The 26804-nt window shown below is 55.8% G+C and overlaps 2 protein-coding genes, 1 long non-coding RNA gene and 1 other non-coding gene across 12 annotated transcripts; 3 read left to right on the top strand and 1 right to left on the bottom strand.

The window, feature by feature from the left end:
* Positions 1-12: 12 nt before the first annotated feature.
* On the top strand, positions 13-2093 carry LOC111776196 (uncharacterized). The gene is made up of 3 exons (XR_002812166.2): positions 13-386; positions 670-885; positions 1848-2093. It is a non-coding gene; the product is annotated as an uncharacterized lncRNA (long non-coding RNA).
* A 786-nt stretch (positions 2094-2879) lies between these two features.
* Positions 2880-11811, bottom strand: POP7 (POP7 homolog, ribonuclease P/MRP subunit). 5 transcript variants are annotated; one of them, XM_005598636.4, is made up of 2 exons: positions 11321-11811; positions 2880-3585 (listed from the first exon to the last, which is right to left on the bottom strand). In XM_005598636.4, the coding sequence occupies exon 2, from the start codon at positions 3573-3575 to the stop codon at positions 3153-3155; it is 423 nt and encodes a 140-aa protein (XP_005598693.1). In that variant the 5' UTR covers positions 3576-3585; positions 11321-11811; the 3' UTR covers positions 2880-3152. The 5 variants fall into 5 exon arrangements, with proteins under 5 accessions (XP_005598693.1, XP_005598696.1, XP_005598694.1 ...); XM_005598639.4 differs by having other exon boundaries at positions 11634-11793; XM_005598637.4 differs by having other exon boundaries at positions 11552-11738.
* A 218-nt stretch (positions 11812-12029) lies between these two features.
* Positions 12030-26785, top strand: GIGYF1 (GRB10 interacting GYF protein 1). 5 transcript variants are annotated; one of them, XM_070230776.1, is made up of 29 exons: positions 12030-12155; positions 14973-15100; positions 16265-16507; positions 17218-17369; positions 17449-17508; positions 17623-17733; positions 17829-17958; positions 18061-18156; positions 18316-18427; positions 18542-18701; positions 19038-19078; positions 19297-19467; positions 19678-19931; positions 20062-20170; positions 20643-20780; positions 20969-21069; positions 21265-21436; positions 21548-21714; positions 21833-21933; positions 22019-22135; positions 22273-22373; positions 22591-22673; positions 22766-22906; positions 22988-23215; positions 23484-23671; positions 23773-23933; positions 24017-24180; positions 24267-24396; positions 24490-26785. In XM_070230776.1, exons 6-29 carry the CDS (start codon positions 17699-17701, stop codon positions 24540-24542), a joined length of 3153 nt encoding a protein of 1050 aa, XP_070086877.1. In that variant the 5' UTR covers positions 12030-12155; positions 14973-15100; positions 16265-16507; positions 17218-17369; positions 17449-17508; positions 17623-17698; the 3' UTR covers positions 24543-26785. The 5 variants fall into 5 exon arrangements, with proteins under 5 accessions (XP_070086877.1, XP_070086882.1, XP_070086881.1 ...); XM_070230781.1 differs by lacking the exons at positions 12030-12155; positions 14973-15100 and having other exon boundaries at positions 16368-16507; positions 18542-18650; positions 23487-23671; XM_070230780.1 differs by lacking the exons at positions 12030-12155; positions 14973-15100 and having other exon boundaries at positions 16368-16507; positions 18542-18650.
* On the top strand, positions 18448-18586 carry MIR9133 (microRNA mir-9133). The gene has a single exon (NR_128166.1). It is a non-coding gene; the product is annotated as a microRNA mir-9133 (primary transcript).
* Positions 26786-26804: the final 19 nt, after the last annotated feature.

Raw genomic sequence — 26804 nt, 5'->3', positions numbered from 1 at the left:
CTTTTCGCTGAGGAAGACTGGCCCTGAGCTAACATCGTGCCCATCTTCCTCTACTTTATATGTGGGACACCTACCAGAGCATGGCTTGACAAGCGGTGCCATGACCACACCCGGGATCCAAACCAGCGAACCCCAGGCCGCCGAGAAGCGGAACGTGCGCACTTAACTGCTGCCCCACTAGGCCGGCCCCTAGGAGTTAGATTTGACACATACTCCAGTCCAACTTCTCCAGAGGTTGGAGGGTTTGTGGAACATGCCATTCTTCCCCGGCTCCTGACCAAGCACCAGGAACTCACAGGGACAGAGTGTGGGGACCTTCCCAGGAGGATCATCAGCACATCCAAACCAGTTCCTATGTCCTGAGGGCCTGTCTTCTGCTCCCGCAGGTGAGCCACAAATAGAAAAGCTCACAGAACTAATAACCCGGCCTCGTAAGTCAAACACACACACACACACACACACACACACACACACACACACACACACACACACGAATGACCTTCCTGCCCCTCCCCCATCCCCATTAAGAGGCCCTAAACCATTTTCCAGCAAAATGTCTCATACTAACAATAGCAGCCGTTACTATTTATTGAGCCCTTACTAACGCCAGCACAGTTCTGAGCACTAGGCAAATTATTTGTCTTTTTAAATCTATCTGCTTCCTATTAGACTTTGCAGGACCACTGGCTGGCACCTCCCCGGGCAGGCCTGGCGCCTAACAGATCCCTACAGCTAGTGGATGCTCAAGATGCTATGGGTGATGAGCCAACGTCTACAGCCTCCTCCAAGACAAGCCTTTCGGTCCTGGCCTCTGGGGATCTGTTTTTGAAGCAGGAGGTCATTTGGCACTTATTGTGGGCTCTGCAGTTGTCAAGTAAAAACAAGGTAGAATTGCATTTGGACGTACCTTCTGCCCCATCCTCTTCTGCTTCCCAAGCTTCCACGGAAGACGCTTCAGGGAGCCAGGAGAAGGGAGAGGAACAGAGCCCAGGGTTGGCGTCCCTATGGGAGGAAAACTGAGTTCCTGGCCCGCCCACCGTGCATGCACTCAGACAGATGCAGGAGCCTTCCCCACACCCCCTACCTGCCCACACACACTACAGGGTGAGCCCCAGACCCTCTCTTCCTTCAGGGGCAACGTCTAGGGGCTGTTTCTGCAGACCTGCCACTGAGGGAAGCCCCATTGGCAAGCAGTGAGAGAACATGGAGTAGAAACAACAAACAAATAGGCTGAAAGAGGGAGCTGCCAAAATAAACCAAACGCAGAAGGGCTGCCTGCCGCCACCTCGGCTGGGCCTAGGCCAGGAGCACAGAGACACAAGAATACATACGTGCAGGGAGACACAGAGCTCACTGCAGTTCCCTGCTGGCTCCCCACTCTGCTACTGCAGAGCCCCAGGGCAGGGGAGCCTTGTAGTCAAGGCTGACAAGGGAATGAGGTGGGGAGTCTACTGGGGTGTGATAGAAATGTCTCTGGTCTTGTCTGCCTCAAGTCTCCCCAGTGCCTCCTGCTTTCTAGCACCCTGAGTGACCCTCTAGTCCCAGAACATGCCCCACCTATCCACGAATCCCCTTTGTGCATGCTGACCCCTCTGCTAGATATGTCCTTTCTTTTTTGCCTGGCAAACTCCTATTCTTCCTTCAATACCCAGGCCAAAGGTGAAACCATTTTAGACCCCACCAGGAAGTTTGCTGTTGCCTTCACCTTTCCCTATTGTGGCTACTCTTACTTCTTATGTAACACACCTTACTCATACACAAAAATTTGTGTATCCACCTTCCCAATGAAATGGTGAGCTCCTTGAAGCTAGGGGCTATTTTATACTCATCTTTGTATCCCTCCCCAGGGCCCAACCCAGGCCTTGGCTTCCAGGAGGCACTCAGCATGTGTCATGTGAATGAAGCGACAGTCCTTCCTGTAAGAGTCTGCTTTCCTGAGTTGCTGGCAGTCAGTCATCCAGCATCAGAGTCCCTCACCAACACGAACACTCAAGCCGGAGGAAGGGATTTTGATAAATGAGAAGCCCGATTTTCAGAACCCCAAACCAAACTGCCTTCAAGCAAACTAGAGTAAAATTCTGTTACTAACCTTTTGATCTGAGGCTTTTAAACTCTTGTGACTCGACCGACAGTAAAAAAACACAATTTACATCACTAGTACGCATGTATATATCCACATCTATAACTGAGTGTCAACAAAACAGTGCCATTTCAGTTGCATTTTTTGTTCTGCACTTGCTTTTAAGTCTATGACCCAGTAAATTGATTTCAAGACCCACAAACGGGTCATCACCCGCTTTGATAAACATTGCTTTAGGTGACTCTGGTTGGATAAACATGAGAAATCAGATCCTCCTCCAAACACGCAAACAAAAAAGTATCTATTACCTGTGTGCCCAGTCATTCAGGGGGCAAGCTCTCCTTTCCCACTAGAACAGCCCAGCCAGAAGGGTCTGATGGGCTCTGGACCACAGCTGCTTGGATGAATCTGGGCCCCGCAGGACCAGGAATCAAGTGAAACTTGTGTCGGTCCTGACATCAGAGACCGACACAAGAGGCCCCGGTCTTTGCTTCCTTCCTCCTTAAACCCTCACCATTCCCGTGCCTGGAAACCGCCACTAGAGAGCCTGATGCTTCTCGAGCCTACATCTATCCCAGCTGGACTTCAGCCGGCCTTCCTCTGAGAGGACATTTTAAAGCAAACACTGGGATCGTCCAGCTTCTACACTGTAAAGTTTGTTTTATGTTACACCGTCCGTAGTAAACCTATGCTCTCTGTGAAGGCAAGAAACACTTGAGTTCCCCTCCCGTACCCAAATACTTAAAGTTTCCGGCTCTCCTTTCCAGATACACACAGAATTTACACAGGCGAGAGGCAGTGGCAGTGGGGTGGCCTGACACTAGCACAACTTGACACTTTTTATTGTATAGGACAATGGTTACAGACCACAAAGATTCAGGAAGACCCACTGCTTGGGCCCAAAAAGAGACAAGACTCCCCGTGTCAGTTCAGTCCTCTGGGCTGTGAGGGGACAGGCTTTTTCTTACATGGGTCTGGTAGGAAATCCACGACAGTACTCAGTACAACGAGAGCCTCAGCTGAGCCCAGCTGCGTGAAGGGGCACAGAAAATGCAAGCCAGCCTCACTTCAGTTACTTGGGTGTGACCCTGAAGACTCGGATGTGGATGGCCGAGTTGTTGCGGATGCGGGTGAGCGGCTCTCGCGTATCAGTCTCTGGTTCCAGCTCATCGACAAGCTCTACCGTGGAGGTATTGGCAGCCACCTGCAAGGACCCGAAGCTGCCTGCCTGCAGCTGTAGGGCAATGTTGATGGCACGGTTGATGGCCAGGCCCAAGCCGTGAATGTAGATCTCAGTGCATGAGTTCTGACCGCGCGCCCCGCCATCCAGCAGCTTTTGGCAGCGGGCCAACTGGGCCTTAAAGTCAGTCTTCATGTTGACATAAATGTCATTGGGTCTCCGGGGCAGGCGGTGGGGCAGCCGCTTCCGAAGGGTGTACTCCACCGGGTCCAACTCAGCCTCGACGGCCCCGCGGGGTTCTCGGTTTTCTGCCATGCTGTGTGCCCTGGCACGGGAAAGGGACAAGATCAACGAGGGTGACTTCGCCTCCTTTCCCATCCAGTTTCCTTCCCAAAGCGTGCAGCCGGGAGGGGGCGCAGTCGACGCCCCTCTTCCGTTCCAGCCTCTCAGTCCCCTCCCACTCCCCTCCAGTCCCCGTATCTCCCCCACCCCCGGTTCTCAGTTCCTATTCATCCATGACATCACCAACCTCAAGCCCTCCGCCGCCCCTTCCCCGCGCCTACTCTCCCCAGTCCACAGTACCCTCTGCGCGCCCGGGGCCCGCTCCCCAGCCGGGCCACTCAAGCGCTGCGCCGACCGGCCCGAACAGAGGGCGCTGCTCGCGACCCCCAGGCCCCAGGAGCGGAAGAGAAGCAAAGAGCAGCGCTACAGAACGCCCGATCACGACCGCTCCGTCGGCGCCCGGCTCTGGAAAGGGCTGCGGAGCGTGCACGTGGCCCCCGCCCCAGCCAGACCCCTGCGGCGCACGAATGGCCTTCCCGGCTTCCGTCCTCCCCGCCCCTTTCCTGAGCGCTCGCGCGACCGCGCGGTGTGTCTCAGTAACGCGAGGCTTCCGGAGTTGACGGGATCTACCACGTGTACGCCTCGGAGGCGGGGCGCGGGGCCAGGGGGCGTGTCCCAAGTCGAAGCCGGGGAGGACTAGCCCGGGAGGGTCCGCTTTCCCAGGCCAGGCCGAGTCCCCGGCCCGCGAAGGGGTCCTGGAGGAGAGAAAGGCGGGGAGGAAGCCACTGTAGCGGCGTGTAGGACTTGAGGGAGGGTCTTTCAAAGAGAGCAGAGAGGGCGGCGAGTTCAGGAGAACGTGATCGCGAAGGGCCTGAAGGCACAACTGGACTCCCGCGCCCATCACTTCCCTCCTCCAGTCAGAGGCGGCGTGGCGGAGCTGGCAGCGCTGGCCTCCGGCCCGAGGGCCCTGTTGCCCACAGATGGGAGAGTTGAGTGACGAGGCGGCGGACGGCGCCTCGGGACTCCCTTGCAGTTCCTGGGGACCCGCCCCTCTCCCTTATCTCTTGCCGGGCTGACCCCACCCCAGGCCAGCCCTTGGGGACCCACGGCTTCCCCGGGGCACGCAGACCCACCCACACGCCTCAACCACGGCCCACCAGCTCGAATGCTGCCCGCGACCCGGGAGCGGGGACGTGCGCCCCCTGGCGGGCAGGGTGGAGCGGCGCGCGGGGGGTCGTGGCTCCCCAAGGCCAGCAGGGAGGGGTTTCCTCTGCCTGGGGAGGGGATTCTCCCCCGAGATTGGTGTAGCTTCTGGCGAGTTCCTTTCGGAAATGAGTTAGACATGCACTGGGGACCTGGAACTACTCTCCTCTTGAGTTTCCCCATCATTTAAATGGAGATAATTCCTGTCTTGCCATTGGGTCGTGAAACCCAATGTGACCTTGTAAACTATAAGCCTACACATGTGCGTTGGCATTTTTATGCCCCCCTGCCCACCCCCAGACCCCTGTCTAGTTGCCTAGGGTGGAGTCTGATCCCATTTGACTGGGGGCTGGAAAGAGGTCAGATCCCTGAGAACTTCTCTCTCAGCACCATTTAAATCCTATAGTTCTTTTAGCGTCAGATTCCTTCCTTAATCACAAATTTGGGGGTTTATGGGGGCGTGAGGAGGAAAGGCTGGGTACAACCCTATTCTGCCTCAGAAGTGACATCTGAGCTGAGCTTTGATGGATAAACAGAAGTTCTTCAGGGAACCAAGAAGTATTCTGGAAACACTGAACAGTATTTTCAAAAGAATGGAAGCATAATCTAAGCTTCCACCGCAAGGAATTAGAACAAGAAGAGCCAAATAAAGCCAAAGCAAGAAGATGGGAGGAAATAATAAAGAGCAAAAGACAACGAAACTGAACACAGAAAAACAATAAAGAAACTCAAAGTAAAAACTGGTTCTTGGAAAATATCTGTAAAATTGATAAGCCTCTAGTCTAGCAAGACTGACAAGAGAGTACAAGAGAAAGAAGACAAGTTAAATTATCAAACATGAAAGAAGGGATAACACTAAAGATCCCTTATACATTAAAAGATGGTTAGAAAATAATACAAACAATTCTACATCCATAAATTCCACAACTTAGATGAAATGGACCAATTCCTAGAAAACTACAAACTACCAAACTCTTCCAAGGTGAAATAGATCATCTGAATAGTCCTATAACTATTAAAGTAATTAAATTCATAGTTAAACCTTTAGAAAAAGAAATATCTAGGCCCACATGGTTTCACTGGTGAATTCTACCAAAAAAAGAAATAACAGAAATTCTACACAATCTCTTCCAGAAAACAGAAGAGGAAGGAACATTTCCCAACTACTTTTATGAGGCCAAAACCAGAAAAGACAATACAGAAGAAGAAAAGTACAGACTGCTATCTCTCATGAACAAAGACGCATAAATCCTCAGCAAAATGTTAGCAAATTGAATCCAGCAGTATATAAAAAGAACTACACACCACGACCAAGAAGAGTTTATTCCGAAGATGCAGGACTGGTTCAGTATAAGAAAACCAATCCGGACCGGCCCCAAGGCCGAGTGGTTAAATTTGTGCACTCTGCTTCAGCAGCCCCGGGTTTCGCCGGTTCAGATCCTGGGTGCGCACATGGCACCGCTCATCAAGCCATGCTGAGGTGGCATCCCACATGCCACAACTAGAAGGACTCACAACTAAAAATATGCAACTACGTACTGGGGGACTTTGGGGAGAAAGAAGAAAAATAAAATCTTAAAAAAAAAAGAAAACTAATCAATATTATCCACCATAATAACAAGCTAAAGAAGAAAAATCACATGATGCTATTGATTGATGCAGAAAAACCATTTAACATAATTTAGCACCCATTTATGATAAAAAACTCCCAGCAAACAAGGAATAGAAGGAACTTCCTCAACCTGATTAAGAGCATCTACAAAACATCTACAGGGGCCAGTGGTTAAGTTGACACGTTCGTTCGCTTCAGCGGCCCAGGTTCGCTGGTTTGGATCCCAGGTGCGGACATGGCACCACTTGGCAAGCCATGCTGTGGCAGGCGTCCCACATATAATGTAGAGGAAGATGGGCACGGATGTTAGCTCAGGGCCAGCCTTCCTCAGCAAAAATCCCAAGGAATCTGCAAAAAACTCATAGAAGTAATAAGTGAGTTTGGCAAGTTTGTAGGATACAAGATCAACATACAAAATCAATTATATATATATATTTTTAAAGATTTTATTTTTTCTTTTTCTCCCCAAAGCCTCCTGGTACAGAGTTGTATATTTTTAGTTGTGGGTCCTTCTAGTTGTGGCATGTGGGATGCCGCCTCAGCATGGCCTGACGAGCAGTGCCAGGTCCTCACGCAGGATGAGAACTGACGAAACCCTGGGCCTCAGAAGTGGAGTGTGTGAACTTAACCACTTGGCCACGGGGCCAGCCCCCCTCAATTATATTTCTATACACTGGCAATAAACAATTGGAAACCGAAATTTAAAACACAATACCAGGGGCTGGCCTAGTGACGCAGTGGTTAAGTTCACACATTCCGCTTTGGGGGCCTGGGGTTCGCCAGTTCGGATCCCAGGCACGGACCTACGCACCGCTTGGCAAGCCATGCTGTGGCAGGCGTCCCACATATAAAGTAAAGGAAGATGGGCACAGATGTTAGCTCAGGGCCAGTCTTCCTCAGCAAAAAGAGGAGGATAGGCAGCAGATGTTAGCTCTGGGCTAATCTTCCTCCAAAAAAATAAATAAATAAAATAATAAAAATAAAACACAATACCATTTACAATCACTCCAGGGGAGGCGGGAGAAATATTTAGTTATAAGTCTAACAAAACATGTACAAAATATGTATGCCGAAAACTGCAAAATGCTGATGAAAGAAATCAAAGATGATTTAAGTAAACGGAGAGATAGACCATGTCCATGTACTAGAAGATTCAGCATAGTAAAGACATCAGTTCTCTCCAAATGGATCTGTAGATTTAATGTGATTCCTATGAAAATCCCAGCAAGACTTTTTGTAGATATGGACAAGTTTATTCTAAAATCTGCATGGAAAGGCAAAGGAAATAAAATAGTTAAAGCAATTTTGAAATAGAAAAAGTTGGAATCACAATACCTGATTTTAAGACTTACTACATAAACACGATGATCAAGACGGTGTCGCATCTGCCAAAGGATAGAATTGTGGAATAATTCTATTCAATTAAGTGGAATAGAGAACCAGAAATAGATTCACACAAGTACAGCCAGCTGATTTTTGACGAAGGTGCAAAAGCAGTTCAATGGGGAAGGGATAGTCTTTTCAATAATTGGGCAAATAGGCAGAGAAGTGAACCTCAGCCCTATGCAAAAAATGAACACAAAATGGATGGTAGATTTAAATATAAAATGTAAAACGAGAAAACTTTTAGAGGAAAACATCTTCATGACATGGGGTCGGGTGAAGAGTTCTTAGACAACTCCAAAAGTACCGTCTGTTAAAGAAAAAAAGTGATAACCTGTACTTCATCAAAATGAAAAACTTCTACTCTGTGAAAGACCACATTAATAGGATGAAAAGAGAAGCCACAGACTGGGAGAAAATAATCACAAGTCACATATCTGACAAAAGACTGTATTCAAAGAACTCTAAACTCAAGAGTTACAAAACAAACAACCCAATGAGAAAAGTCGGGAACAGACACTTTAGCAAAGATGGTCCTAGGATGGCAAAAACACACATAAGATGTTCAACGTCATTAGCCATTAAGGAAATGCCAATTAAAACCATGATGAGATACCAGTACACGCCTATCAGAATGTCTAAAATAGCCTTGACGATACCGAGTATTGATGAGAATGTGGAGAAACTGGATTTCTCATACACTGCTTGGAAATGTCCAAGGGGACAGCCACTCTAGGAAATAGTTTGGCAGTTTCTTCTAAAACTAAACATACACTTACCATACGACCCAGCAACAGCACTCCTGGGCATTTAAAAGCTCATCCACAAATGTCCACAGCAGTTTTATATGTAATAGCCCCAAATTGGAAACAACCCAGCTATCTTCCAATGGCTGACTGGTCCAACAAACCGTGCTACGGCCATGGGATACCACTTCGCAATAAAAGGTCGATCAGGAGAACTGTTAGGCTGTTGGAATACTGGTGACATCATAGAATATTGTGCTAAGCAGCTCCCAGTTTAGCGTGGAAGGTAAACAAGATGGGCAAGAGTGTGACCAGCGTTCAGGTGGGACCATGTACAGGATTTGGTGGACCCCCAAGGAGGAACAGCCCACATGACCTTGGGGCATCCAAGGTTTTCCAAAGGAGGCAACAACTAAGCTGAGGCAGGAACGTCTAGCAGTGGGGCTCATGTCCCGTGCAGTCCCTCCCGTTACAACAGAGAGGTCTGGAAGGACTGAGCCCTCGGAGGTAGGGGAAAAGAGGAGGAACCAGCAAAGGACTCAGCAGGAGCAGCTAGTGAAGTAGGAGGAAACCCAAGGAAGTACGATGTCCTGGAAGCCAGGTGAAGAAAGCATTTCCTGGAGGAGGGAGGGACTGGCTGTGTCATATGCTGTTGACAAGCCACATAAGATAATGGACCAGTCGATTCAGCAACGTGGAGGTCATTGCTGACTAGACAAGCAGTTACATTTGGTCCACCAAAGAATGTAGCTCATGGCCGAAAGTAATTCTGAATGCAATATATTAATTTCAGGGCCCATTTTGTCTGATAATTAACAGTAAGCACAGTTTATGAATTATCACTCCACGACTCAGACTGTGCCTTTTCGTGATATTTAAAATACATTTTCCAAACTTTGACATCCAGATAAATACAAAGGTTCACAATTCAGGTGGGTGAAGCCGGGCTCTGTAATAAACCAATCTGACACTAGATGGTCCTTATCTTTTTGCATTTCATTCAAGGCAAACACCGCAGAGGAATCTGCCGTTAAGAAAAAAGGCAGAGTTTGGCTGTCTAGTCTTCCTGGAGACCTCCCTTTCATCTCCATTAATCATCTAACCAAATCTCTTTGTTTAGTTCAAAAGCTTGCAAATCTAAAACAACACAGACCAAGACATTTTACAGCATAGCACCTGAATAAACAAAAATATTTTAGGTCCAAGTGATTTCTTTGTAATTTTTAAGCACTGTATGGGAGATGCACAGTTCTGATTTCATTAGTTGCCTTTCCCAAAGAGGGCGCTTCTATCATCCAATTTCCAGTGTTCTCTGCAGCAGCAGAGGCCCAAACTATGAGAGGTACCCTCCCCCACTGCAGAGTACCTCTCCAGGGTCACACGCTGGTCCCCAGGGAACCTGGGCAAACACTCTGATCTCCCACTCTGGAGCCGAATGTGCTCTTCTTGTCAGGCAGCATCTAGTGGGTGCTATTCTCAGATCAAAGACATTTTTGTGGGCCCACCTGGTAGCACAGCGGTTCAGTTCACACACTCTGCCTCAGTGGCCTGGGGTTCACAGGTTTGGATCCCGGGCAGGGACTTACACGCTGCTTGTCAAGCCACGCTGTGGTGGCGTCCCACATACAAAATAGAGGAAGACTGGCACAGATGTTAGCTCAAGGACAATCTCCCTCAAGCAAAAGGAGGAATATTGGCAACAGATGTTAGCTCAGGGCCAATCTTCCTTACCAAAAAAACCCAAAACATTTTCATGGAGGCCCTCAACCGAGGTTCACTTCACCTCTCATCCAACTAGCAATCCAGGTCCTCTTCTCCTCCAGCCTGGATTGTGGCTATTCTCCAGCTCATGCCCGCTTTTCCTAAATCTACCCAAATCCTTCCAGCTCAGCACAGGCTGCCCCTGTCCCCGACTGCTTCCACTCCACAGAGGTCGCCCTCTTTTTCCTCTGAGCCGTTTCTCTCCTATAATCTGCAATCTCACATTTGCCAATTAACAATTAAAACATGCCAAGACCTCATTTATTCAGAGGTTAGGCTGCTAGTAACTTCAATCACCTAGAACACGATGTAGAAAAGTTCAGAAACAAAACGCATCAACAGCAAAAGCTTTTGAGTAAGAAAACACAGCCATCATAACGTTAAGAACTTTAGTCTAGAAGAATTCTGACCCAAGTTGGAGTCTGTTGATAGATTTTCACACAGTGCTAACAGTCTGAATGTTGTGGACCCTGTGGAACCAGAAGCCCCTCTTAGCCAACTTTTGTGGAGCGCCTGCCCTGTGCCAAATGCTTAACCACGCAATCCAGAGACCCCAGAGATTAATTAACCCGCCCAAGGCCACAGTCAGGAATGGATGGAACCAGCACAGGAGCCCTTCCTTTAAACAACTGCCTTTTCCAGCCTGTGAGCAAGCAGCTTGACTGACACACTGGAGCGGGAATCCTGGCTGCAAGAAAGTGGAGGGAACTGAAAAAGGAGACACTAAAACTCCAAGTGCACAGAAGCCGCGCGGCTGGGGTGGGCGGGTATTCGGCGCAGGAACAAAGGGCCTTCGTGGGAGCTCCCGAGGTCCGCACTCCATTATGGCACAACTGTCCCCTGTGGGCACTCGAGTTCCAAGTCAGAACTCACCTTTCCCCGTCTTGAGGAGGATTATTGTGTACTTAGTAACGGTTGTTTTAGGAAGCTGGAAAGGACAATATACATTCTGGAAAGACTTGGGAGGAGAGTGATGAAAACACACACAAAGCTTTCTCAGCCTAAAAACTTCAGGGATTCGGAAAAGTCGTTCTCGAAGACCTCTTTTTTAAACAAAGGAGGTGTCAACCTACCTTGCATATTTGCATAGCAGTTTCCCTCTTTTCAAAGCCTTTCACATTCACCTATTCTAATTCTTCCAGCTCGCCGGGATGGGAGCGGGATGGGGGCCGGGGATGGGATGGAGAACAGCATTCACACCTTACTAGAAAAGAGAAACTGAGGCCCGAAAGCGTCAACTCCTTTGGCCCCTGAGGTCCAGGAGCCAGTCAGTGGCGGAGCCAGACAGAAACTCCAGGTCTCACCAGCCAGCACTGCCTCGGGCTGTTTCTAAATCATTCGGCTCTCCGCTCCTTTCACGTCTTCCAGGCCGTCTGACGGACGCACCTCTGGAGTGGTTAAGCTTTCCTTCAATCCAGGCGGCCTCCCCGGAGGAAGCCGACTGGCCGGGAAACACCGACGAGGCCACTGGGAGTCGCGACGGTCGCGCGTCACGTGCCGGGGTGCAGCGCGGGATGCCCCCCGGGGCTGCCCCCTACCCCCACCCACCCCCCGGGGCGCAGCTGGCCCCGCGTCACGTGACGAGCTGGGCTCCCGGGTCACGTGCCGGGGGGGCCGGGGGCGGCGGGTGTCCGGGCCGCGCCCGCGGGGCTGGCGGGGAGCGCGCGAGGCCGGCGGGCCGGGGCGGCCGGGGCCGGGGAGGGAGGCGGCGGCGGCGGCGGCGGCGGAGGGGGCGGCCCCGCGGCCCCGCGTCCGCGTCACGTGGTGCGAGGCGGGCAGCCATCTTGCTACAAACACAAACAGAGAGGAGCGGCCGCCGCGGGAGCGCCAGCGCCCCCTCCCCCGCCGCCGCCGCCGCCGCCGCCCGGCCCGGACCCCCCGCCGCCCCCCGCCCGCCCGCCCGCCGCGGTAAGGCCCGGGCCCGCCGCCGCCGCCCCCGCCGCGCCGACCCGCGGAGCCCGGGCGCGCTGGCCGCACGGACCCTCCCCCGCCGCCTGCGGGCCGCCGCCGCCCCCGGCCCGCCGCCCGCCCGCGCCCCCGCCCTGAAGGGCACGCCGTCCTCGGCCCCCGCGCCCGCGCCCCCGCCGGCCGCCCCCCGCCCGGCCCGGCGCCCCAGCCTCCCCGCGCGCCGCCGTGCTCGTCGCGGGGGCCGGGCCCTGCGGCTCCGCTCGGGCGGCCGGGACTTCGGCCGCCGGGGCAGCCGGGCCCGTCCGCCGGAGCCCCCCGGCCGCGTCCTCGCCTCAGTTTCTCTCCAGCGCTTGGTCATTGGTGCTTGGTCATTGGGGTCTCCTTCCTCCCCGTCGCCGTCTCCGGACTGGGCCCCTCCCAGCCCGTCCCCCGCGATGCTGCAGCCCCCGCCCCGCACTCTTGGCCTTTGATGATTTTTTCAAGTTAACTTTCGAGAGACCCTCCTCTCGCGCCTCTCGCCTGGTCACGGCTCGAATGCCGCCGGGTCTGGTCCAGCAGCGCGCCCGGCCCGGGGAGATGCTCCATCAATACTTGTTGGCCCCTTCTCTCGTCCATCCTTGCCGGTCTGACCCCCCTCTGGCTTCTCGGGGGCTGCCCTCGCAAGGATCAGCAGCCTCTCGGCCGCCCCTCCGAGCTCACACGCCAGTTGCATCTTAGCCCCCCACCCCTTGCCTCTGCGGCTGAAGCCCCGTGGGGACGAACAGGCGGGTCCCCTGACTCCCCACTCGGTGTGGGAGTTTGCTGTCTGGCTTCATCTGTGCTGGTCCCTGTGCGGTCCCAGGCCCCCCACCCTCACCCTGGCTCCAGTCCTGTTTCCTAGACTGTGGGTCTAGCATGTCATTGCCAAGGGTTTGGGACAGATCTGGACTTTGCGTTGCTGCCGTGGCCTGGGGACCAGGGGCCTCAAGGGTCCCGCGTGGTGCTTACGGTCAAGTGGGTCCTTAGACCCCTGGCCTGGCTTTTTCAGCCAGTGGATGCGTTAGTCTTGTATGCCATTTGATGAATTAGACGACCCCAGTTTGCCTTCGGTTTTACCTCTGTGGTTGGAATTTGGGATAGAAAAAATAGCCCCATTTTAGAGCAGAGGAGATGGCTATGTGAAGGATTTTAAAAATTCTAACGGGAAATTGAAAATGGTTTAAAACTCACAAAGTGTGCTTGTGAGTTTGGGGTGGTTCCTGCTGCTTTTGCACCCGCTTCTGCTTCTGCAGGCTGGGATAGAGTGTTTGGGGTCGTCGGGGTCCTCTGTCTGGGCAGCTGCAGCCTCCCTTCCTTGTTTTCCCTGGCTGGAGCCCAAGACTGGGCAAGTGGGCAGAGGGATCAAATGAGGTAAAGTGTGGAAGTCCTTTGAAACTGGTAACGAGTAGGCAGATGCCAAGGGGCGTTATTTGTGGTGATGGCTCAGAGCGGAGAGCTGGGATAGCCCACCCCCCAGGAGGCATGCGGGCTTGCACCCCTTTTTAAGCCTCGGAGTTCTCGTCCTACGGCGCCAAGAGACTCTTTCCATCTTGAGAAAGGGTGGAGTCACCTCCAAAAGGCTTGGGGCTGGGTGCTTTCTGAAATGTTGGGGAATCTGGGCCTCTACTTCTGTTAATAGTGGTACCTTTCTGTGCCAAGGCACATTGCTCTGGATGGGGGCTAATTTTAGGGGTGATGGAATGAGGAAATGATGTTCTTAACTTAGCGTGTACTGGAACCGCCCCATCTCTAGATCTTTTTCTTCTCCCGTGAGTTCTGAACCCCAGAGAACAGGCCCCCCCTCCTCTTCCCTCAAGCCTGTTGTGAGCACCCAGGACCAATGTGTGTCCTCTCCCCTTGAGTCCGGCAGGGGGCAGCCTTTTAATAGCAATAATCCAGATGCCAAGGGAGTGAGGGTATACTGAGGCCAGAGAGAGAGAAGAGGGCGAGGAGGGAGCAGGTGGATGGGCAGACAGATGCTGAGGGCGGGCCGAGGGGTAGGGGCGAAGCTGGAGCGAGTTCCAGGAGACCCTTAGACCAAGCAGCCGGGAAGGCTGCTGCCCCTGTCCTCTGCCTGCCACCTCTCCTGCTCTTTCCTTCACTGGAAAGGGATACAGATGCTTGGCTTTGAGAGTTGTGTTAGAAAAACTTAAGTCAATTTTTTGTAAACTTGTTCCTTTCTCGAGGATTTCCCTCCTGGCAGGATTTCAAATTTCTCTCATGGGGCAGTGTAATTAGGGGTGATTTCCTTGCTCTTCAGAGGGGAGAATGAACTGGAGTAAATTTGGTTTCTCTTCTCTTTCATTCTTCCGCGTAAACAGAGATTAGGCTTTACCTGTGCTGGGGCATAGAGGAGGGTTTCCCAGGCGTGGCACTGTTGATATTTGGGGCCAGATAATTTTCTGTTGCAGGGTCGGGGGGTGGGCTGTCCTGTGCACTGTAGGATGTTTAGCAACATCCCTGGCCTCAACCCAGGTAAAGTGTGGAAGTGTAGATGCCTGTGGTACCTCCCAGTCATGCCAACCAGAAATGTCTCCAGATATTGCCAGATGTCCCCTGGGGAGCAGAGTCGCCTCCGTCAAGGCTTCGAGGAAGCATGTGGAAAAGATACACACCTGTTGGGAGGGATGGAAACCGGGGTGCCATGCATGCTTCCTTTAGCCTGAGGAAGGACCAGGCAGCCACCAGCTTCTGGGACCAGGTCCTCCTCTGGCTGGACCTGCCCAGAGCCATGGCCATTTTCTCCGGCTGCTCCCCTGCTTCCTCTCGGCCCTGACTGCGTCTCTCTTGCCTCTGCAGTGTCTCTGCCTCTCACCTGGGAGCCGCTTCTCCTCGGTTTGCTCCTTACAGCCAGGACAGAAGGGAGAAGGCCGGAAGTAGACAGCACCGCGGCCAGCCGCCCTGCTGCTCCCTGGAAGGGGGGGAGGGTGAGTGGTCCCCTTTGCTGTCCCCTGTCCCCACAGCAGCCTTCCACGCCCACGGGACTCTTCTGTCCCTCTAGAAGCCCCTCTTCTGGAGTGAGCTGGAGGCGGCTCTGAGCAGCCTCGCCAGAGGTTTGTTCAAAGGAATGTGAGGTGTTTTTCTTGGAGTGGGGAAGACATAGGTATGCAGTAGCTATCCCCGAATGTCTTTTTTTTCTCTAAACCTTTTTTTTTAATGCTGGTAAGAATATAACGTACCCCATTTTAGCCATTTTTTTTAAAGATTGGCACCTGAGCTAACAACTGTTGCCAATCTTTTTTTTTTTCTTCCTGCTTTTTCTCCCCAAATCCTCCCAGTACGTAGTTGTATATTTTAGTTGTGGGTCCTTCTAGTTGTGGCTTGTGGGACACCGCCTCAGCATGGCCTGATGAGCAGTGCCATGTCTGCGCCCAGGATCCGAACCAGTGAAACCCTGGGCCGCTGAAGCAGAGCGCTGGAACTTAACCACTCGGCCCCGGGCCCGGCCCCATTAACCATTTTTAAGTGTATGGTTTTGTAGCATTAAATCCATTCACATTGTTGTGTAACCATCACCACCATCGTCTCAGAACTTTCTCGTCTTCCCTGTTTTGGCTGGAACTGTCACTGTTAAGCACCAACTCCCCACTCTGCTGGCTCCCAAGCCCTGGCACCCACCATCCTACTCTCTCTCTCCCTGAATCTAGGGATCTCATATGAGAGGAGTATTGGGTCTTTTGTGACTGGTTTGTTTGACTTAGCATAACGTCTTCAAGATGCATCTGCTGACCACATTACATACAGGTTGTAGTGTAGAAAGGATTAACCTTACTCTGCTGTCCTGAGGCCTCCTTGAATCCAGGGAAAGGAAGAGCTTTTCAACTGATTTATCTTCTCTGTCGCCCGGGTGTGCCGTAGCACGCTCCATCACCAGAAATGTCCAGCCGGGGCTGTTGTAGAAGAGATGTTCATGCCCCGGGAGGTCAGCCCCGCTCTAGAGGGTCCCCAAAGCTGCATTTCGCCCTGGGATGCTGGGGTTTGGGGAGTGGGTCCTTTGTCTCTCCTAGAGTTAGCTTCGTCTTCCGGTCTGCCATTGTAGGTGACAGCCTCTTTCCCTTGGCCCCTCTGGTGGAAACCCTTCTTCGTTCCAGAGTTGTGGAGTCGCGGAGTTTGATGGGAACCCTGGAGGCACTCCGGTCCAGCCTACCCCCGAGCCAGTGAGGGCAGCCCTCGTGCAGCTCCCTGGGACCCTGCCCCGGCCGTCCTCTGCTTGGAACCACCAGGGATGAGCCACCTCCTGAGAGCCTTTTCCGCTGTTCTTTAGAGGGACAGGTCACTGCCACCGCTGCTGCTTCTGTCAGCCTCAGGAACTCTGCCCTTATTTCTGCTTTATGGTGAGGAGCCTTCCTTCCAGCTTGTACCCTGATAACATGTTCCCTCTTGCCCTTCATCCTTACAATCAGGCCTCTCCTGATCCTGGGGAAGGAGTCTGAGGGTTGAGTCCTGTTTGGTCCATCAGCCCATGAGGGCGCAGCTGGACTTGCCTGCCCGGGTCCTTCAGGAACACCCCCTGCCTCCCTTGTGCTGGGTTTCTTCCCAAACTGAACCCCTGGATTCTAGCTGCCAAGCAGCCAGCCCTGAGTATTTTCAAGAGGGAAGTAATTTTGTTTCCAGATTAGTTTCTAACCCTTCTCTCCATAACTCACCTTTTCTCTCTCTAGAATACTTGTGGTGCCAGGGAGTTTTTTTGCTTGTTTGCTTGTTTTCGTTTCATCGTTGTCCTGAACACCCGTGCATACCTGAACCAGCCTCTTACCAGATACTGTGCCACACGGCGAGCGAGCTGGGCCTAGTGAGGTGCCTGCGTGTTTTTGCCGCACCTCCAGCACCTCACTCAGCCTTTGAATGATGAGCTGCTCTTGAGGCCTAAGGTGGGGGGACTCAAATGAGGAGGAGCAGGGGCCGTGGGCCCCTGTGTTGGACAAGCAGCAGCCTCCAGGCAGCTGGGAGTCCCCCTGTTGCGCAGGAAGAGGAGGGCCCGAAGCAGGGAGGCCCGTCTGACCCATTGACTTAACCCCGCCTTGCTCCCCTCATCTCTCATTAGGGATCTTTCCCGGATGTGAAGGTCCCTCCCCGGCACCACTGTGGTTAGAGCAACATCCAGTAGTTTGGGGACCCTGGTTCACTCCAGCATAGGCCCCTGCCTGAAGAGAGCCCAGCCCCCACCCTCCCTGCTTCCTGGGGCAAGGCTGCCAGGTGAGTCTGGGGTGGAAGGAGGGTGCCCCTGCAGAAGCTGGAAAGGGCCTTAGCTGCCCTGTGTCCTCTCCTCCCCCAGGTCTGTCCCCACCGTGACTCTTTGGTCAACTCATGGTGTGAGTGGCTCGTGGCTGCTTACGTGAGTCCTTTCAGAGCCTCTTACTGTGCCCACCCAGGTGGGGACCTATTCTTCACTCTCTTGGGGTTCTCTGGGTGTGCTGCCACCAAGGCCCAATGTCCTTATGCTCCACAGGTGTTTGGAGAGAGAACGCCAGGTCCCCCCTCCTCTGCTCAGCCCCTCTGACCTCTAGCACCCGCACAGCCCCACAATGGCAGCAGAGACCCTGAACTTTGGGCCTGAGTGGTGAGTCAGGTGTGCTTTGGGTGGCATGGAGAAACTTGGAAGGATAGGGCTGCTCAGACGCCTGTCTTTCTCCTTCCCCTGTGTCATCTTTCTAGGCTGAGGGCCCTTTCCAGCGGTGGCAGTGTGACCTCCCCACCCCCATCCCCTGCCATGCCCAAATACAAGCTGGCTGACTATCGCTACGGCAGAGAGGAGATGCTGGCCCTCTACGTCAAGGAGACCAAGGTGAGGGAGTGGGAGGGGTATGTGTCCCTTGCCCGTTTGGCCTCAGCAGTGGAGAGGACCCAGGAGCATGTGGTATCTCTGCCCTCCTGCCCCGACTGACAGGTCCCTGATGAGCTGCAGGACAAGGAGTTTGCTGCGGTGCTGCAAGAGGAGCCACTGCAGCCCCTGGCACTGGAGCCCCTGACTGAGGAGGAGCAGGTGGGGCTGGGCTGGGGCAGCTGCGGGTCGGGGTGCTGGGTCTCCACCTTGGTGAGGGGCTGGGGTTGGGCAGACAGGTGGTGGAGGTTGCAGTTTTGGACAGGGGTCGGGGCAGTCTGGTGCCTGGGTCCTTACTGCTGCCCCTGGCTCCCTCCTCAGAGAAACTTCTCCCTGTCAGTGAACAGTGTGGCCGTGCTGAGGCTGATGGGGAAAGGGGCTGGCCCCCCCCTCGGTGGCACCTCCCGTGGCAGGGGCAGCACGCGGAGCCGAGGTAGAAGGGGTGCTGGTGTGTTCTGGGGGCCGGCAGAGGTGGGGCTCGTGGTCTTGAGGCTGTGGAGAGAGATGATCTGGCAGGTTTCCCATGTGCCTCTCGTCTTTTCTCCAGGCCGTGGCCGCGGTGACAGTTGCTTTTACCAAAGAAGCATTGAGGAAGGCGACGGGGCCTTTGGCCGAAACCCCCGGGAGATCCAGCGTAGCCAGAGTTGGGATGACAGGTGCAGGCTGGAAGGAGGTGGCATCGAGGCAGAGCAGAGAGAAGCCCTGGGGTTAGGTCCCGGGGTTGCCTGCGGGGGGAAGGGTTGGGTCTGTCAGTAGAGGACGGCAGGAGACCCACCAGATAAGCCCTGTCAGGTCTCTCTCTGTGCCCTTTGTCCCCGTGGCCCTGCCCTTTTCCTTCTGATTCTTATGGTACCTGTTTGTCCTGGGACACTCTGCTCTCTGTGCCCCCTTGGGATCCCTCCCAAGCCTGACTTTTCCCAGTTTCTCTGTCCCCTGTAACACTCCCCGCCGCCCCCGCCCCGGGCAGAAAGGACAAGGTGTGCAGAGCTCCCGCAGGGTGGGGAGGGAAGCTGTCCTTTGACCAGCATCTTTCCCTCTTGCAGAGGCGAGAGGCGGTTTGAGAAGTCGGCCAGGAGGGATGGAGGTATGGAGAGTGGCGAGGGTAGTAGCCAGGCCCTGGAGGTCTTTGAGAGGCGGGGGGAGGGCTGAAATGGCTGACCGTACTAAGGGGGATGTTTCCTGGGGGAGATGGTGGGGCAGGAGGGCCTGGAGCTGGGCTCCTCTTTACCAGGAAGGTTTAGAGTAAGAGTCTTCCAGGGACCGGGGCTGAGTTCACTGACTCTGTCTTTCCCCGCCCCTAAGCACGATCCGGGTTTGAGGAGGGAGGGGCTGGCCCTCGGAAGGAACATGCCCGCTCAGATAGCGAGAACTGGCGTTCTCTCCGAGAGGAGCAAGAGGAAGAGGAAGAGGGCAGCTGGAGAATTGGGGCAGGACCCCGGCGAGATGGAGACCGCTGGCGCTCAGCCAGCCCTGGTGAGATGGGCGCCAGAGGGGTGGGGTGGGCGGTGGTGGCAGGCACTTCCTGGGACGCCAGGCGGAGGGTGCGAAAAGCTCTCTGGAGTGCGGTGGGTGGGGCACCTGCAAGTGCCGCTGTCCCCGGGGGTCCTGGGGAGCAGCAGAACGTGGACGTTCTGGCTTGACCGGGATACCCATTCTCCTTCTCCTCCAACTTTTCCTGTCCAGATGGTGGCCCCCGCTCTGCTGGCTGGCGGGAACATGGGGACCGGCGTCGCAAGTTTGAATTTGATTTGCGAGGGGATCGAGGAGGGTGTGGTGAAGAGGAGGGGCGGGGTGGGGGAGGCAGCTCTCACCTCCGGAGGTGCCGAGGGCCTGACGGTTTTGATGACGACAAGGATGGGCTCCCCGAGTGGTGCCTGGACGATGAGGATGAAGAAATGGGCACCTTCGATGCCTCTGGGGCCTTCTTGCCTCTCAAGGTATCTGTGAGGAGGCAAGGGGAAGGTTTCTGTTAGAGGTTGGTGGGAACCTGCCCTGATGGGGTCCTCTCACTCCTCCCATCTGTCGGCTGCCCCTCACCTCCCCATTGTGTTCCCTAACCCCATGCAGAAGAGTCCCAAGGAGCCCATTCCTGAGGAGCAGGAGCTCGACTTCCAGGGCCTGGAGGAGGAGGAGGAGGAGCCTCCAGAAGGGCTGGACCAGGAGGGGCCCGAGTCAGGTACGCCTGGGGGTGGGGCAGGGATGAAGCCTGAGGGGTCCCTCAGCTGGACACTGGCTGTCCGTCCGCCTTGCTTAGAAACTCGAGGACAGCCAGTGCTGACGGATGTGGGGAGGAACCCGGAAACAACAGGGCTGGGTCTTAAAGGCAGTGTGTCAAGTGAAAATCAAGCATCATTAAAATGACCTTTGAGAATCCCTTGAAGAATCTGTGGAAGACAGTACTACATCTCTGGTACTACATATACAGCCCTGGACAGTGACATGGTCACATGCCCAGTATCTTAGGGGCGAAAGAGTAAACGTACACCGTGGGTTTGTGCTGAACGTTAGGGGAGTTGACCAAAGTTAAGTGGGTGGGCTCAGTATCCAGAGGCCCAGGCTCTGGCCACAAATGGAGGGTTTGTGCTGAATCACTTGCAAGGCCTTCCTGCCCTCGGTTTTGCATTCTGGTAATTCCCCTTCTCTTTCAGGTGGGAAGGAGCTGACCCCTCTGCCTCCTCAGGAGGAGCAGCCCAGCGGCCCCTCCCCGCTGCCCACCTTGGGCCCGCTCTGGGGAGCGAATGGCGAAGGTGATGATGCTGGGGAGAAAGACCTGCCGGCCGCTGAAGGTACAACCAGAGAGCGGGGCCACCCTTTCCCTGAGCCAGGGGCTGGTGGGGCAAACGCTCCCCTTCCTTGTGGGAAGGAGGTGTGTGGGGGCTAGAGATAGAGCTTTCTGGACTGAGGGTGGATAGGGGACTGCCTTACCTCCTTCTCCAGACCCCGCATCCTACCTTCCTTTCTTCACTCCTTCTAGGAGACGATATGAGGGGAATGCAGCTGAGTCCTGGGGGGGGCTCGCCCCCTGGCCCACCCGGAGATCTGGAAGATGATGAAGGCTTGAAGCACCTGCAGCAGGTGTGGGGGCCTAAGAAGGTTCTAGGGCTCCTCCCCAGCTGGGCACAGAGAGCCGTTCCACCTGTCCCTGCCCATGTTCCAGGCTTTTCCCTATCTGCCCGCTGTATCCAGGACGTGAGCCCCTGACCCCAGCCCCAGCCCCGTCCCTGTGTTGCTGGGATTGGGCGGTTGAGCCTTCTCTCCCTGGGCTTCCAGGAGGCGGAGAAGCTGGTGGCCTCCCTGCAGGACAGCTCTTTGGAGGAGGAGCAGTTCACGGCCGCCATGCAGGCCCAGGGCCTGCGCCACTCTGCAGCTGCCACTGCCCTCCCCCTCAGCCACGGCGCGGCTCGGAAGTGGTTCTACAAGGACCCCCAGGGAGAGATCCAAGGTGCCCATGTGGAGCTGGGGTCATGCGGGAGGGGGCACGGGGACACCCCCCTTCTCATTCCGGGCTTCTCTGGTGCACATTTCTAACTGAAATCCCCCTTCCCTTGCCCAGGCCCCTTCACAACACAGGAGATGGCGGAGTGGTTCCAGGCGGGCTATTTTTCCATGGCTCTGCTTGTGAAGCGGGGCTGTGACGAGGGCTTCCAGCCACTGGGTGAGGTGATCAAGATGTGGGGCCGTGTGCCCTTCGCCCCGGGGCCCTCACCACCCCCACTGCTGGTGAGCATACCCCCTTTGGCGTGGAGCAGGGAGGGGAGGCGGGAGCCTGATGGCCGGCAGCGGGTGGTGCAGAGCGAGACAAGGTCGGAGCCGCAGGAATGCTGTCCCTCTCCCTCAGGGAAACATGGACCAGGAGCGGCTGAAGAAGCAACAGGAGCTGGCAGCGGCGGCCTTGTACCAGCAGCTGCAGCACCAGCAGTTTCTTCAGCTGGTCAGCAGGTATGGGGGTCCTGGAAGGGACTGTCTGTGGGGCCAGGCCCTGGCCGTGTGGCCGGCCCCCCAACACCTGGGTGCGTCTCTGCAGCCGCCAGCTCCCGCAGTGTGCCCTCCGGGAAAAGGCAGCCCTGGGGGAGCTGACGCCGCCGCAGCAGCAGCAGCTCACCGCGTTCCTGCAGCAGCTCCAAGCTCTCAAACCCCCCAGGTCTGTGGGCTGGTCTTCGTCTCATCGCATCTCTGTGTGGCTGTGTGTGTGTCTGAGCCCTCAGGATGTGTACAGGGGGAGATGGGGCAGACCGTAGCTGTGTCTAGGGTGCTGAGGATCAATGCTTTGCTCCTTAGAGGTGGGGACCAGAACCTGCTCCCGACGATGAACCGGTCCTTGTCAGTGCCGGATTCGGGCCCCCTCTGGGACATACATACCTCAGCCTCATCACAGTCAGGTGTGTGGCCAGCCAGTCCCTGCCCTGGCCCTTGAGCCCTCCCTCCCTGGCCCTTCTTGAGTCCCAATGCCTCCTGCCATCTCCAGCATGCCTTCCCACCCCCCGCCCCTGCCGAGCTGGCTCCAGGTGAGCAGGAAGTACGGGGCGCTCCACCCCTCCTGCTGCTCTGGCCCAGGGGACCCAAGCTCCCTCCTGCAGCTGCCTTTGCCTCCTGCAGGCGGTGAGGCCAGTCTTTGGGACATACCAATTAACTCTTCGACTCAGGGTCCAATTCTAGAACAACTCCAGCTGCAACATAAAGTGAGTAGGCGTCCTTGGGCATCAAGGGCATGACTGAGGCAGGGAAGGCCAGGTGCCCCAGGTCTGACGTCTGGTCTCGTTGGCCCTGCCAGTTCCAAGAGCGCAGAGAAGTGGAGCTCAGGGCGAAGCGGGAGGAGGAAGAGCGCAAGCGCCGCGAGGAGAAGCGCCGCCAGCAGCAGCAGGAGGAGCAGAAGCGGCGGCAGGAGGAAGAGGAGTTGTTTCGGCGCAAGCAGGTGGGGGTCCCACCAGCCCTTGGCCAGCCAGCCTGAGCCTGGGGCCCGGCCGCGCACCCTCACTGCATCCCTCCCGTCCAGGTGCGGCAGCAGGAGCTTCTCCTGAAGTTGCTGCAGCAGCAGCAGGCAGTGGCCACTGTGCCCGTGCCCCCTGCGCCCAGCTCCCCGCCCCCACTGTGGGCTGGCCTGGCCAAGCAGGGGCTCTCCATGAAGACGCTGCTCGAGCTGCAGCTGGAGGGCGAGCGGCAGCTGCATAAGCAGCCGCCGCCTCGGGAGCCATCGCGGGCCCAGGCCCCCAACCACCGTGTGGTGAGCAGGCTGGGCCCTTCCCTGGTTGACTGGCACCTTTCGGGCCCTCGGGAACCCCTTCCATTCAGCTCCCAGGTGACCCCGGGGTGGGGCGTCGCTGAGCCCAAAGCTTCCAGCCGAGTGCTAGCCTGTGTCTGGCTCTGAAGGATCTCTTTTGTCTGGGGCCCTCACCTTGCTCCCCCCATCCCACCTAAACCAGCCTCCCTACTTAGCTCTCTTGAGTGTGTGTGTCCCTGCTTGGGCCACCCTGACTTCCTGCCGTCTGTAGCAGCTTGGGGGCCTGGGCGCTGCCCCCCTGAACCAGTGGGTATCTGAGGCTGGGCCGCTGTGGGGCGGGCCCGACAAGAGCGGGGGCAGCAGCGGTGGCCTGGGGCTCTGGGAGGACACCCTCAAGAGCAGCGGGAGCTTGGCCCGCAGCCTGGGCCTGAAGAACAGCCGGAGCAGCCCCTCTCTCAGGTACCCACCAGGGCCTGCAGGGTCTGGGCGAGGGCCAGGGCTGGAAGGATGTGGAACACCTGCGCTGATTTCTTGTCTCTGATTCACCCTGTCCCGCTCAGTGACTCGTACAGCCACCTGTCAGGTCGGCCTGTGCGCAAAAAGACAGAGGAGGAAGAGAAGCTGCTGAAGCTGCTGCAGGGCATCCCCAGGCCCCAGGATGGCTTCACCCAGTGGTGTGAGCAGATGCTGCACACGCTGAGCACCACGGGCAGCCTGGACGGTATAGGCGGCAGACCCTGGGAGGCTGGGCCGGGCCGGGCTGCATCAAGTGGACCCTGACACCACCCCTATCCTGTCCTTTAGTGCCCATGGCTGTAGCGATCCTCAAGGAGGTGGAATCCCCCTACGATGTCCACGATTATATCCGTTCCTGCCTGGGGGACACGCTGGAAGCCAAAGAATTTGCCAAACAATTCCTGGAGCGGAGGGCCAAGCAGAAAGCCAGCCAACAACGGCAGCAGCAGCAGGTGAGGTTTCCCCGAGCCCCGGCTGGGCGGGGGGTGTCCTCCTGGCTTGCCCTCCTGGCTCACCCTCCATCTCTGGTGCCTTGCAGGAGGCTTGGCTGAGCAGCAGCTCCCTGCAGACGGCCTTTCAGACCAACCACAGCACCAAACTTGGCCCTGGGGAGGGCAGCAAGGCCAAGAGGCGGGCACTCATGCTGCACTCAGACCCCAGCATCCTGGGTAAGTAGGGGCTGGGGCCAGGAAGGAGGCTCTCCCTGAGCATGGGGCAGGAGCCTGGGTGAGTGGTCACACCCAGCTTCTCCCCGGCTTCAGGGTACTCCCTGCACGGCCCTTCTGGTGAGATCGAGAGCGTGGATGACTACTGACCAGCCCGTCCCACCAGCCCCCGGGCTGTAGGCCAGGGCAGCAGCAGCAGCTTGGACCCTCCGGTCCCCAGCCTGCAGGCTCCCCGCAAGGAGCAGAGGAGGAAGCAGGGGCAGGGTCCCCAGCACTTGTTACAAACCACACGATGCACCTTAACTCACCCACCACGAGGCACTTTACAGATTGGGGGGAAGGGGTTTTTTCCTTTTTTTAAAAATTTTAAACAGCATTGAAGAAAACGTTAGGAGAGACAAGAAAAATTGTTAAAAGCTAGACTCTAAGCACCCCTTCCCCCTCTGGGGATAGTGGGGGTGACAATGGAAGGTCCACAGAGGTTCCTTTTTTTTTTTTTAAAGAAAAAAAACAATGAAAAAAAAAGGTTAGGAGACTGAAAGAAAAAACACACTGTTATTTTGGGGCAGTGGGGACCTGGGCCCCACGGACCTGTCCTGCCTGGCCCCCGAGGCTGCACTTACCCTCCCTGCCCCGCACGGTGGGCCATTGGGGTAACTGGAAGCTGGGGTGCCAGCAGTTTGCACAGCGAGGCCCCCTCAGCCCCGCCGGCCGGACCAGCTGTGAACGGCTCCCTTGTTGCTGTGACTGTGGCAGAGGTGTCCGCCAGGGGGGGGCCAAAGTAGCCCCTGGGCTTTGCTGCTTTGGGGGCAAGTTGCACAAATGGGCCGGCCGCCTCAGACCCCCGGGCTGCTGGCCTGTGCTGGCCGCCAGGCTAGACGGGAGAGGGCCGGTAGGTGCCAACCTCCTTTGGCTGTCCGGGCGGCCGGACTTCCACTCTGGCCCTGGTGGGGCTTCCCCCACCGCTGCCATTTCGGGGGATGGCCAGGTGTGAAGCTGAAAGCCCCAGCTCCCTGCCTTGCCACATGAATGTATTCTTTGGGCCGCAAGCCCCTGCTGTGCCCCCTGCCTCAACCCTGAGCGAGGCGGAGGTGGAGCAGTTCCTTCAGGAGCTGGAGAGAGAGGCACCACTTGACTGTTGTTTCTCCTGTGAAGGGGCAAGAGGAGGGGCCTGGGAGGCCAAGGGAGTGGGCAGCTCAGCTTCGGGTTGCGGTGCGGGGGCTGGTAGAAGGGAGCCCCACCTGCGGCCAGCTGTGTGGGATGTGGACCACGCAGCTCTGCCCTGACCCCTCCATTGACCAAATGGGAGAGGAGCAAGCGGCCTCTCCCCTCCCTGCTCCCCAATGCGTTTTTAATGTTGGCTAAGGTGGGGGCTTAAGACTAGAAGTGTCTGTCTCCCGCGTCAGGGGGAGGCGGCCCTTCTGTTACTGCTCACCGACTTCTTATTCCCAAACCTACCTGGGTTTGTCTCCATTCGTTTTTTTTTTTTTTTTTTTTTTTTTAACAGTTCTCTTTTGGGTTTCTCATCTAACTTCTCCCATCGACCTCATTGCTCAGAGCGCAGTATTAGGGCAAGATTCTGCCACTGCCTCCCCTCCATGAATGTATTTATCCTTCCTGCCCTGGGGAAGTGGGGAGTGGCCCCAGTTTTCTTTCCCCATCCATCCCCAGAGAGGCGACTTTTTTTTTTCTTTTTTTTTTTTTTGGCACCAAAGTGGCAACTGGGTCAGTGTTGGGGGATAAAGCTGGCCTCGGGGGTGGAGGGGCCCCCTCCACCTGCTTCTCCCTGGTTTCAACAGTGTTAGCGTCCGTGAGAAGACAATATTCTCTCTAAAGCAATAAGGGGGTGATGGGCCAGGGGGAAATGTCTTGCTGCTGCTGGCCCCCCAGCTCCCCCTTTCCTCACGCCAGTCTCTGGTGGCGTTGGAGGTGTGGGGGGAGGACTGTTGTGACTGAATGTAACTGCCCCCACCCCTGCTGCAGCCAATGCAGGGGGCGGGGGATGACACTCTGCCCTGTCTCTTCCTTCCCCTTCCCCCCAGCTAAAGAGACTTTGAACTTAGGGGGCCCTTGAGCCTGGAGAGGCCTTAACCCTGTGAGGAAGTGTAGGGGGAGCCCTCTCCCACCCCCATCCCCTTCTGAGAGTGGTCAATGTTTACAAGTCCCTGAGCCCCCCAGCCCAGGGACTCAGCCCCATTGCTGTCCTTCCCCAGCCCGTCTTCCTGGGCCCTGGCTGCTCTCCCACCCTTCCCAGGGTTGGGGTGGGTGCAGGGGCCATTCCCATGCCCTTGTCTGCCTTGTACCTGCAATCCCCCCCACTCCCCGTGTGACTCCCCTCTCTTCTACCTGCCCCTGTAAATACCCCCCAATAAAACTTGGTGTGTGTTCTCCCTTCCTGTCTCTGTTTTTCT

The sequence above is a fragment of the Equus caballus genome, chromosome 13, assembly GCF_041296265.1.
Source record: "Equus caballus isolate H_3958 breed thoroughbred chromosome 13, TB-T2T, whole genome shotgun sequence".
NCBI lineage: Eukaryota > Metazoa > Chordata > Mammalia > Perissodactyla > Equidae > Equus > Equus caballus.
Note: the sequence above shows the minus strand (reverse complement) of the source record. Positions and strands in the feature narration are given on the sequence as shown.

Excerpts from the sequence above, each read along its gene's own strand:
- POP7 (XM_005598636.4), bottom strand. The coding sequence starts at position 3,575 with ATGGCAGAAAACCGAGAACCCCGCGGGGCCGTCGAGGCTGAGTTGGAC.
- GIGYF1 (XM_070230776.1), top strand. The coding sequence starts at position 17,699 with ATGGCAGCAGAGACCCTGAACTTTGGGCCTGAGTG. Across the intron at positions 17,959-18,060 it reads TCTACGTCAAGGAGACCAAG|GTCCCTGATGAGCTGCAGGA; the intron begins GTGAGGGAGTGG and ends CCCGACTGACAG. Across the intron at positions 22,374-22,590 it reads CTCAGCCTCATCACAGTCAG|GCGGTGAGGCCAGTCTTTGG; the intron begins GTGTGTGGCCAG and ends TGCCTCCTGCAG.